Here is a 10,963-nt window from a genome sequence, read left to right as displayed (position 1 = left end):
GGACTGGGGAAGGAGCGGTGTGAGAAAATTAAATAGATGGAAGTTTGCCAAAATAAATGAAGAAGAAAAAAATAGAGGGATTACAAAAGCACATTGGAAAAACAACTAAAAGGGACAAGTGTTGCCAGAAATCTCAATGTGATTTTGAAAGAGAGGTGGGGTGGGGGGAGGAGATGGCCTCATTGTCTTCTTATTGCTTTAATTCTGTAGGTTACAACATAGATTCCCTTCTTGGGAAAAAGGAAGCTCAGTCACCTAAAAACTAGTTTAATGACACCAAAGCTTCACCCTATGTGTTAATTCGATTCAGTTATCTAGCATTATTTGGCTTTCTGGAAACCCTGTGGGCTATTGAGCCAAATTTGGTTTTCCAGAAGACAGATTCTGATGGACAACACCTGGAAAAAAAAAATGAACTTTTAATTGGAAAACTAATTTCAATCTGTCTATCCACAAGCAGAAATGCCTCCCTACTATCTTCTCATGTTTTCTCCTTTTGTTCTACTTGTATCCCAGTCATTAACTCAGCTTCAGCCTTAAGCATCTGATAGTATAAATTCTCTGAGCAATGGTAATAAGAATAAAGGTGTACCCTCTGTTTCTGGACAACCAAATACAGGAAAATTATTTTGTCTCAACTTTTCATCTTGTTTTCTTAGACAACCGAACTGCTGTAGTAAAGTTCAGTTCCTTTTTCCACATTCCATTTTCTTATCTACAGTCCTTGTTCATTTCCACCCACTTCAGGACAATTTAAAAACAGTGCCCAAAAGTGAACTTCAAGCAAAAGAAGAGGCTGTGCAACATAAAAAAGAGGCATGGCCTCAAAGGACTGCCTTTGGAGCCGGCAACTTCCCACTCTCTAGAGATTCTGCACCAATTGTCAGGTGCCTTTCACAAATCATTATTCTTCTATCTTCTTTCTCAGGAAATATCTTGATTCCTGAAAGTGAAGGGGTTCATTACCCCATGAAGTCCATCCAGCCAATAGTTCTCTAGCAAATAGTTCAATACACCGAGCAGGCTTTGGCCCTGGTACATAATCCAATAGCAACTCTAACAATGTCAAGGAAAAAAGCATCAAGATCAGTCAATGACTATATAAGCCCTGTACAAAAAGGCTACTGGAAATACAAATGTTTTCAGGATTTAAGGCTTTATCACATAATAACATAAACTTGCTTGCATCAAACCATAGACAGGAAGCAAAAAACCAAATGGATAATTTTGAAGCGCAAGGAAAGCAACTTTGGAGATAAAATCAATTCAGTCGCAAGAGTAAGATATGTAGAATCTAGGAATTTAATGGCAATGTAAGAAAAGGATACTTCCGATTGGTGGCTTCCTCGAATAATCACCAGGGATGCTAATGATGACTTCATTACCATGTACAGGTTTAAAAATTGAATGATGTCCAGTATTCACTCCCTGTACAGAACCCAAACAGCATGACATAAAACCAAAAATCTTTATTCAGAATGAAATTGTGAACTATTAATGCTCTTTGTGCTATTGGATAACAAATTCACCTCACTACTACTGTAGCCCAGGAGAAGACATTCATATGGTCTATGATGGAAGAGGTCTAAATCACTGATCAAGGATCCATCCACTTTCACCTACAATTTTCAGTTGCAAAAGAAGGAGAAAATCTGTCAGATCACAATTTGCAAGCTTGGTTTCTCAGAATTAAGGAATAGAACTAGTATGCTTGCGCACACGAGCACACACACACAGACCTTCAACCAGTAAAAGATAGCTGCATATCTGACACCCCACATTGGGAACAATTCTTTCTCAATGAAAACCCGCAATTTCTCCCTATTTGTCACCCATAAGGCCACAAGTGCTCCTTCTGTATGAGTTAGTTTCTTAATAGGAATGGACAAAAGGTATCTATTAGGCAACGTAGGGTACCTGCAATGATGTTCAATCCCATCACATCAAATTGAACAGAGCTCCACAGTATTAAAACATAAAGACCATTGAAAACACAAAGCTGATTAAATTTCCATCTCTTAGAAAATTCAATCAGTAAAAGTAAGAGAGAGAATCAATATACAGTCCCAAGTAATAATCTTCCACGACATAATTTTTTTTTCTCAAAGGGCGTACTCAGTGCACAAGGCTCCACCACTGCGGCATCTGGGAAGGGTCATAATGTATGCAGCCTTACCCCTGCTTCACAGAGAGGCTGTTTCCAGAGTTTTTTTCTCATGTAAACCCAATTTAATAAGGTTCCTCATTTTTTTTTTTTTCTCAATGAAGGGCGTACCCAGTGCACAAGGCTCCCACCACTGCTGCGTCTGGGGAGGATCATAATGAATGCAGCCTTACCCCTGCTTCGCAGAGAGGCTGTTTCCAGAATTTTTTTTCTCATGTAAACCCAATTTAACAAGGTTCCTCATTCTAATAAAGAAACCTTCCAGATATTTTGAATGACTAGATAGTTTAAACCCTCAAATCAAATGTGCACCCTAAGTTGACACAATCGTACCTGCTAAATGGAAGCGCAGCTACCTTGCTGGCAGTAATTTGCTAGTCACCGTAACGCAGAAAACAAAAAGTTTCTTCACATGATGTGGCATTTATAGAAAATCAACAAGTTTTTTACAAAACCTTAGTAGAATTCTAAAGGAGGTGCACCATTGAATACTTACACTGATTTCTGGCGTGCGCTTTTGTTCTCCCAAGGTGGATCAATGACTATAAGGTTAAAGCCTTGATCACTCTGAGCTGCAGGGAGAAATAATGGAGACATCAGAAGGCTGGTAATATAAATGGTGAAAACTTTTTTGTCTATGCCGCCTGGAATACAATGGAAAGATTGGAAACTCCCATTTTCAATCAAGACTCAGAAGAAAGAAACCCAATTATCCCAGGCAACCCCCCATCAAGTAAATAAAGATAGACCACCAACTATTTATCACTATCCTATGTAAGAAAGACATTAACAAGTTGGTGGCGTGTGGAAGTTGATGTCTAGCCTGATATGAGCTGTAGACTAATCAGCACAATGTTAACAAAACTTCAGAAAATGAAGGTGTTTGTTACATAATCAACATTCATCTCAGATATTCTTATATTATGCAATCGAGTATCATGGATTCTCCAAACAAAAAACAAACAGAAAGTACGCCCAAGAACACTTTAATTCAAGGTAAATGGTCAAGATAAAGAATAGAGTTCAGAACAGCATGCCAACATTACCAGGAATCAGGTTCTGAATTTGCTTCAAGTCAGACTTCCACATGATTAAGGGAGAGAGGAAAAAAAAAGGCAAATACAAATACATGTCAGATACATTTCATATGACAAACTAGAAGGCTAAAAATAAAATAGATAGCTATCAGGGAGACCCAAGAAACCAAAAGAACAAAAGGTGGAGCAAATAATGCATTAGAAAATAAAAGACCAATATTATCAGTGAAACAGGAAAAAAAATTATCATACGACAATATGCTCTTGAAAACTTATGTTCCGATCATAATTGAAGCCATAAACATGACATACCATGTGGAAGCAGCTCTCCCTGGGTATTATATACAAGCTGCCAAGAAATTCCGCCTCCACATCCTCGCTTGTCTCATTAATAACGAAGTTATTAAATATTGGCACCACTTCTCTTTCAGCATATTGTACAATCTGGGAACCTAACAATCCAGAAAGATAAGCCCAAAATAAATAAATAAATAAATAAGAAAAAAAAAATCATTGTGAAGCTTAAATTGAATGTGTTGGAAAGTGTTGAGATGATAATTTAAAATCGAAGCCAAATCTTCTAAGATCAAATGCATTCATTTGCATCAAAACAAGTAGCCAAACAGGAAGACAAGCAAAGTTTTGGCGAGTACACAGTTATGACAGATTTCTGTGTTATAGGGCTGGTAGAAAGAGTTTGGAACTGGGAGCCGAATACTACGGCAAAGAAAATCTCTCTCTCTCTCTCTCTCTCTCTTTTGGAACCCAGATTGAAGGAAAGGGAAATGGAAAGCAGTAGTAGAATAGGGGCACCCCTTAGTTTCCTGATTGAGAGACTGACCTCCGTCTTCAGCGAGCCTATTTTGTCGACGGAAATGAAGAGAGATTTCATACAGAGGGGCTTGCCAAACGCTGCCAAGTTCAAGCAAAGACTGTTCAACCTCCCTTCCAACGGACGTTACCAGGTGTTCATCTTCGACCGGATCACCCTTCATATTGGGCAGAAACGATAAAAGACCAGCAGCTCCGAGAAAAGCTTCATATGCACCTAGCAACAGAGGCCTTGCTTCCTGGCATCAGATGTGATCGTCAATTTCATCGTCGTGATATAAAGAGAAATTCCCAAAAGAATGTTAGAGATCACCTGATGACGTTGGTCAGCGATTAGCTCTCTTTCGTTGAGAGAATATGGTTTTCTCTGTTTAAGCTTCCGTTTTCTCGGATTTACGGAAGCCTCAGTTTCTCTTCCGGTCTTAGATTCAAACGAGCGAGAGTAGTAAGAGCGAGGAGAAACCCTAAATCGGGAATAAGAAGAGTTGAGGACACGAACAGGATCCATAAAAATGGCATTAGAGCTTGGGAGTCGAAAAATGCCGAATTCTAGAAACCGAGAAAGCTCGGAGTTCATCTCCCTTTCCTCCATCTCTTCAATGGTTTGCTCTGCTTTGCTCCTGAACCTCGCTATCTTATAAATCAGAAATCAGAACGTACTCGCATTCTTGCAGTTCTACACTGGACGGGTGCAACTGGGTTACTGGGTTACTGGGATTTCGATCTTCAAGTTTCAACTACGCCGGACGCCGGACCCCGGACCGTCCGATGATATTAATCTGCGACATTATCTCTTTGTTCTTTCCATCTACACCATCGGTTTAAGCGCGAATTCTGACATTTCCCGGGGATTTCAAACCTAGACGGCTAGACCAGCCTTCTGCGTCGTTGCAGTTCAAAACCCTTACTCTTAACTGTCTCCGTGTTAGTGTTGACTTGTCAACTATCAACAATTCAACACACGGTGTGGGTTTCGAGTGGCAGGATTCATGCTCAGAACTTCTTCAGATAATCTGGCCCCACGGAAATGAGTTTTCTCCTTCAATGATTAGATGATCAGATAATACTACCCGCTTGATCTGCATCTTATGGTGTAAAATTTCCACCATAAGTGAGCATGGTTTGAGAACTAGTATCGGGAATGGGATCGGCAAGGCGGATAGTGATCTGATACTATTTCGGATCGCCTTTGATCGGACAAAAATACCCTTGATTTTATATTCTGTAAAATTTCCACTATAAGTGAGCATGGTTTGAGAACTTGGTATAAGGAATGAGATTGGTCAAGACTGATATTGATTCGTCCCAATTCGGATTGCCTTAGATCAGATAAAAATACCCCTGATTTTACATTTAAAAGCATTTTTTACCATTTTATTTCTTGTCCATATTGATCCATCGATTTGATATCAACCAATAATTGAAAACGATCAAGAACAATACGATCCAATCCTATTCTTCAAACCATATAAGTGACAATAAAATTGTCCCATCTAAGCCAATCTATATTGATATCCTATGAATATTGGCCGAGATCAATACCAATATCAATCAATTACTTAAACCATGATTCTTAGAGAGGAAAAAATTTGCATCTCTCTCGCACCTTGATAATTGAAATTTAAAAATCACTTTTCACTATAAAATGTTGCAATTTTTTATTTTTTTATTTTTAGAAATTGCAAATATTTTTTACACTATTAATCTTACGTCAAAGAATGTTTGATGGGAAGTAAAGTGAAGAAAATTTTCAACTTCCAGGAAGACAACTCTTAACTTTATAATGTAGCTTTTGCATATGTAGTTTCACCGTTTCATTTCAAGGGAATTTTTTTGGTCATTCAACTTAGACACATGTTAAAATTTTGGTCAAAGTCAATTATAATACATCATATATTTTATTCATACCTCATATAATAAAAAAATTAAATAAATAATCTTTTTAAACAGGCTAGTGTGTGCTTATTACTTTTATTGTCAATACTCAAAGAGAATGATGGGCCTACCTATTAGCAAAATGCAATCACCAACTTATTTGTCAGTGGATTTTTTTATTTTTTATTTTTAAGATATAGAAAGAAAGAATATTTTACAAGAAAAAGTAAGAGAAGCAATACAATTTATGACTCATGTAAATTAAAATGATCGTATTTGATGCACAATACTTGAGCATGTACAATATTTGGGGAACAAGAACTATGCAATCTTATTATTGGACCAAGAGCATCCATGTAAATTAATTATATTAAATAATTATTTCATTAATACTAGAAGTACTTAATTCTAATAATGGATACTCAATGTTGTAATGTTTTAAAACAAGAAATAACCTTCCAAGTTCCATGGAAAATAAATAGATTCCTTAAATCTACTTTCTCTTTTAAAAAAAGCCCTCAACATGCTATAACTTTAGTCAACATAGTATATTTAAATTTTATTTTATAATATAATTTATATTAAAATTAACTCACATTTATGCATATGAATTGCTTTTTATAGGTGTAATCAGCATGACCGTGCATGTACACAAACTAACTTCCCACACTACACCTTATATAGTAAGTTAACCTAATTTAAAGAATAGAAAAAATCAAGAAAAGTCCTATCTTTCTAAATTTAATGTTTGTTTTTATTGAGAATTAAAAAACTCTCACTTTCATGCTTCTCTTATTTATTTATTTATTCTTATCAACCTCTATCAACTACTTATAGTGCCTTTCTATGACTTTTTTTCAATTGATATTCAAACAGCTGAATATCCCAATATGTTGTGGTTTATTTATTATTATTTAATAATAAATTATTTACTCGTAAATTTTGCTACACAAATTAGTATATGGGAAATTATAACAAGCTACACCAACGATATAAAATAACATTTGAATTTCTATGTACATCAAAATAAATTAGCATTAATGGTTTTCTTGAATCCAATAGGAAAAATTCTTCAACTTCCTAAAACAAATTCCATAGTTTTTGTTTTGTTCATTACATACGTCATACCATTATGATATAATATTGGATCGAGTTTTGCTGAGGTCACGGTAAATGGGCATTAGTTCACTGTGGCCCATCAGATACATACAATAGGGGGATATAAGGGGTCATATCTTGACCATGTTTTCCTTCTACCAGTTGGCATTTGTATTGTTTTGTAAAGTAATTTCATAGTTGTCATGCGCTTGTATGTATATTCACCTATATCTCCTGTAAAACCCAACCCCCCCTCTTGATACCCGTGTATGCACCTTCATTGGTTCTTGCGTTGGCTCAAGAGCAGCACGACCGAGGAGCATTCATTTTCCTTAAGTTTTATATATGTTTATTCACTCTATTTGAAATTACATATTTACTTCAAATGTTTATAATTAGTCAAATATACTATTTTAAAAAAGAAACTTAATTTTATCATCCTTTAATGTAAATTAATCTATCATACCACTTAAGTTATAATGTAATTTTAGGTAGCTATATGTTAAAAGCCTGTAAAATATTAAGTTATTCTTAGTTCATTTTGTTTTATCTTATCAATCTCTTTATTTTCTTAAAATTTCATACAATTATAAGTTTTACATATCCCATCACAGGGTTTTAAATGCATTTATCATCCTCTATGAAATGGAATGTACAACCTAAGGTTTACACATAATATTTTATTGTTTTAGAAGATAGCATATGGTTATAAGATCGTATTTGTGATTTTTTAGGTCATATTATTATTTTTTAAATGATTTTTGGTGATTTATTATTGAATGAAAAAAAAAAAATATATTTTCCTATTGATCTTCTTTTTCAAGTATGGGAAAGAATATAATAACTTTGAGGGTAAATTTTTATTTTAATTTATCGGAGAAACATATTTTTAAAGAAGGAAGCGATTTTAGTGGACACCACCAACCCACAAGTAAAAAAGGCATTATGAAGAATAAAACAAACTAGAAGAATAAAACAAACTAGAGTTAGAGTTGTGAAAAATGTTTGCTTCACAAAAAAAGTATATATGTACTTAAACAAAAATTTGTATTCTAATATCACCATTTTAACTGAAACTATGTAAGAATGAGTGTGTCTCTTATATCTTTCCTTTCCACGTGGGCAACATACTCTCTTACTAGGAATCTCTTCGAAATATCTTCTATTAGGATATTTTTATAAAAATCATTTCATGTATCTAATGTGCATTATCAAATTCAATCTTTTAAAAACGGAATAGAAGAAAACATTGTGAATAGATACTTCCTAACCTAGAGGAAAATGCTCAAATAGAAAACTTGATGTTATTTTTATAAGTTAAATTATGTAGAATAGTATATTTCAATTTTGAGAAAAGACTGGCACACCAACAGGGTACCCGTTATGCGTCTTTCTCTCTGTAAAAGACTCTATTGCCTTTACAGTTGATACATGTCGCTAATTTACTGAAAGCTGACAGCATGCCCAGTCATTTCCCATCAATTTTACAGCTTGTTTTTCTAGGATTCTTTCGTGTTTGTAGCTATATTATTTATGTCATCCACACTACCATTATCCATTGTATAGGTTTGGACATATATCTTAGTTGATCATTGATCATCCAAATAAATCGTTGGTAACCTATTCACGTAGATGGATTTAAATGGAATTGTTGATAGAGTGATGTTCTAGTCATAGGTACAAAATTATCGTTTTTATATGTGGAGTCTAACTAAAGATGTTATGAGTTTTTCTATTTTTATATGAAACTGTATGACCTGTTAAAAACCACTCAAATTCTTTTAGAGGTTGGATCATGGATTTAGGTATTGGTATCAGTATCTGCTGATATTGATTTGATATCGATTCAAATCAAATCAGTGTGTATCGGTCACTTTTGCTTTTGCTTTTTCAAAAAAAGTTTTTTTTTTTTTTTTTCCCTTGAAACGAAATGGATAACCAATCCAGATTGAACAGGTATTGGTATCGGTCTCAGTCAATGTTGATACGACCAATAAGATACCGATACTTGAAACCATGTTGGATACTGAAAGCTTATCCCATCTTGCAGTTCAATCTCTACTGATCAAATGGTTTATAATTGTTAGAAATCAACAATGCAGTAGAACAACAATTTGCAAGAGGAAAAAATGGAAAAGAATCACACACACACACACACTCATGGAGATCTACATGGTTCACCAAGATGGGCTATGTCAATGGCCAAACGATAACCAAAGCTTCCGAATAGGAACACAAAGATTTACATGATTTAGCCAAGATGTGCCCAAGCAATGACCAAAGCTTCGACTACTCGAATGAAGAAATTACAAAACCCTAATCCTAACATCTCCTTATGAAACTGACCGTATGTATATCGTTTCAAGGCTTCCCTAATCCCCATAAATACAAAATTAACCCTAGTAGTTCCCCCTTGCAACCTCCATATCCCATTTACTAATGAGCGTGTTCACTGTTATAGGGGTAGAATCAATAGTACTTCTTAGATTAAACTGATATCAGACTTCACCAATAACAATAGCTTCTTTACAAAAATAGATTTATCTCTGAAAATGTAAGCCATATGTATGTAACTATCAAAGATAAAAAAACAAAAAGATTCTAAAGGATAAGGAAGCTAAGACTTAATATGGTGTCTTCTTCTAAGGAATTGAGGAAGAAGGCTGGTGTGTACATTTTTTTCAGCTTTGTTGGCCGTTCATGATGGTAAAATGGTGGCACGAGCAGCTACATTTTTGAATCGGCTCGCACATATTATCTGGCATGTGTTTTTTGTTGTGTGGATAGTATTATTATTATTATTTTATTATTATTATTATTATTATTGTTTGGGTAAAGTGGTTAGTATTGAAATGGCTAGTCCAAAGTCCAAATACCTAAAATAGAACCTAAAATTAATATGAAATCAAATTAAAATCGAATAAATAATCAAATACAAACCGAATAAAAATGAAAATATAATCCAACCGACTTTTGGTAATATATTATTATTCTCTGTTCAATTCAATTTTAGTCTTTATATTTTTATCTTGAATCAAAGTAAAATCAAACCAATTGACACCCTTAATTAAAGTTTCTAATCCTCTGTTATGATAAGAACCAAAATCAATTTCAGTTTAATATTCAAGGTAATAATAATGGCTAATGGAAAAGAAAACAAAACCCTAGCGTTTGAATGAGAAAGAATTCAAAGGGTTACCGGAGTATCAAGCTTCCATAAACCCCAAAACCTCAAATCAAATGAAAAACAGACCCCCAAAGACATGATCTATGAAATAAACGCAACAATCAGAATATCTTTTTCTTTATACAATCAAAGATCAAAGAAAATTCTGGAGAAGAAAAGTGAAACGAAGAAAATACTTAGCCAGACTGTGCTTGCCGGTGAGCTTGTGGTGGCAGCCATGGTAGAGAGTAGCTTCATTGACGGAGCAGAAGACGTGGTGAAGTTCCATGCTTCTCTCCTCATCTTCACCGTTCACATTGTCAAGGACACATGTCGGACGATGAAGATAGAACTGCACCACATTGCACAATTGAGGAATTGTAAAGGATATGAAAAGAACAAGTAATCGGTTGAAATAAATAAATGGTTCAGATTATGTCAGACAAGACAAATGGCTCAAATTAAAGAGTGTTTACAAATTAGGAGCGCTTAAACGCTGCTACGTTTTAGCCTTAAATAGATATCCACAAGACCAACCTAGATAGTGGTACATGCCAACTTGAAACCACAATCAGCCGACCCCACCCTTTGCCCCGTGCATCTTCAGCTGCAGTCCAACTCCACACTTCTCCTTTTCTTTGCTTTCAACCTCCCTGCCCAACCATGCTCGCTCCAAACCCACTCCACTCCCACCCCTGTCCTTATCCACCTCCCAACCTTCCATCTAGCAGGAAAAAAAATAAAAATAAAAATAAAAATAAAAAATCCACCCTGGAAATTTACCTCATAACT

General features: G+C 35.0%; 1 protein-coding gene across 1 annotated transcript; it reads right to left on the bottom strand.

Annotated features, from left to right (window-relative positions):
* Nucleotides 1–401: 401 nt before the first annotated feature.
* On the bottom strand, nucleotides 402–4,911 carry LOC122083707 (methyltransferase-like protein 2). The gene is made up of 9 exons (XM_042651591.1): nucleotides 4,346–4,911; nucleotides 4,043–4,271; nucleotides 3,514–3,653; nucleotides 3,211–3,244; nucleotides 2,661–2,736; nucleotides 1,740–1,917; nucleotides 1,530–1,619; nucleotides 1,329–1,428; nucleotides 402–1,056 (listed from the first exon to the last, which is right to left on the bottom strand). The coding sequence occupies exons 1-9, from the start codon at nucleotides 4,622–4,624 to the stop codon at nucleotides 905–907; spliced, it is 1,278 nt and encodes a 425-aa protein (XP_042507525.1). The 5' UTR covers nucleotides 4,625–4,911; the 3' UTR covers nucleotides 402–904.
* Nucleotides 4,912–10,963: the final 6,052 nt, after the last annotated feature.

This window comes from Macadamia integrifolia, chromosome 7 (genome assembly GCF_013358625.1).
Source record: "Macadamia integrifolia cultivar HAES 741 chromosome 7, SCU_Mint_v3, whole genome shotgun sequence".
NCBI lineage: Eukaryota > Viridiplantae > Streptophyta > Magnoliopsida > Proteales > Proteaceae > Macadamia > Macadamia integrifolia.
This window is presented reverse-complemented; position numbering and strand designations above follow the sequence as displayed.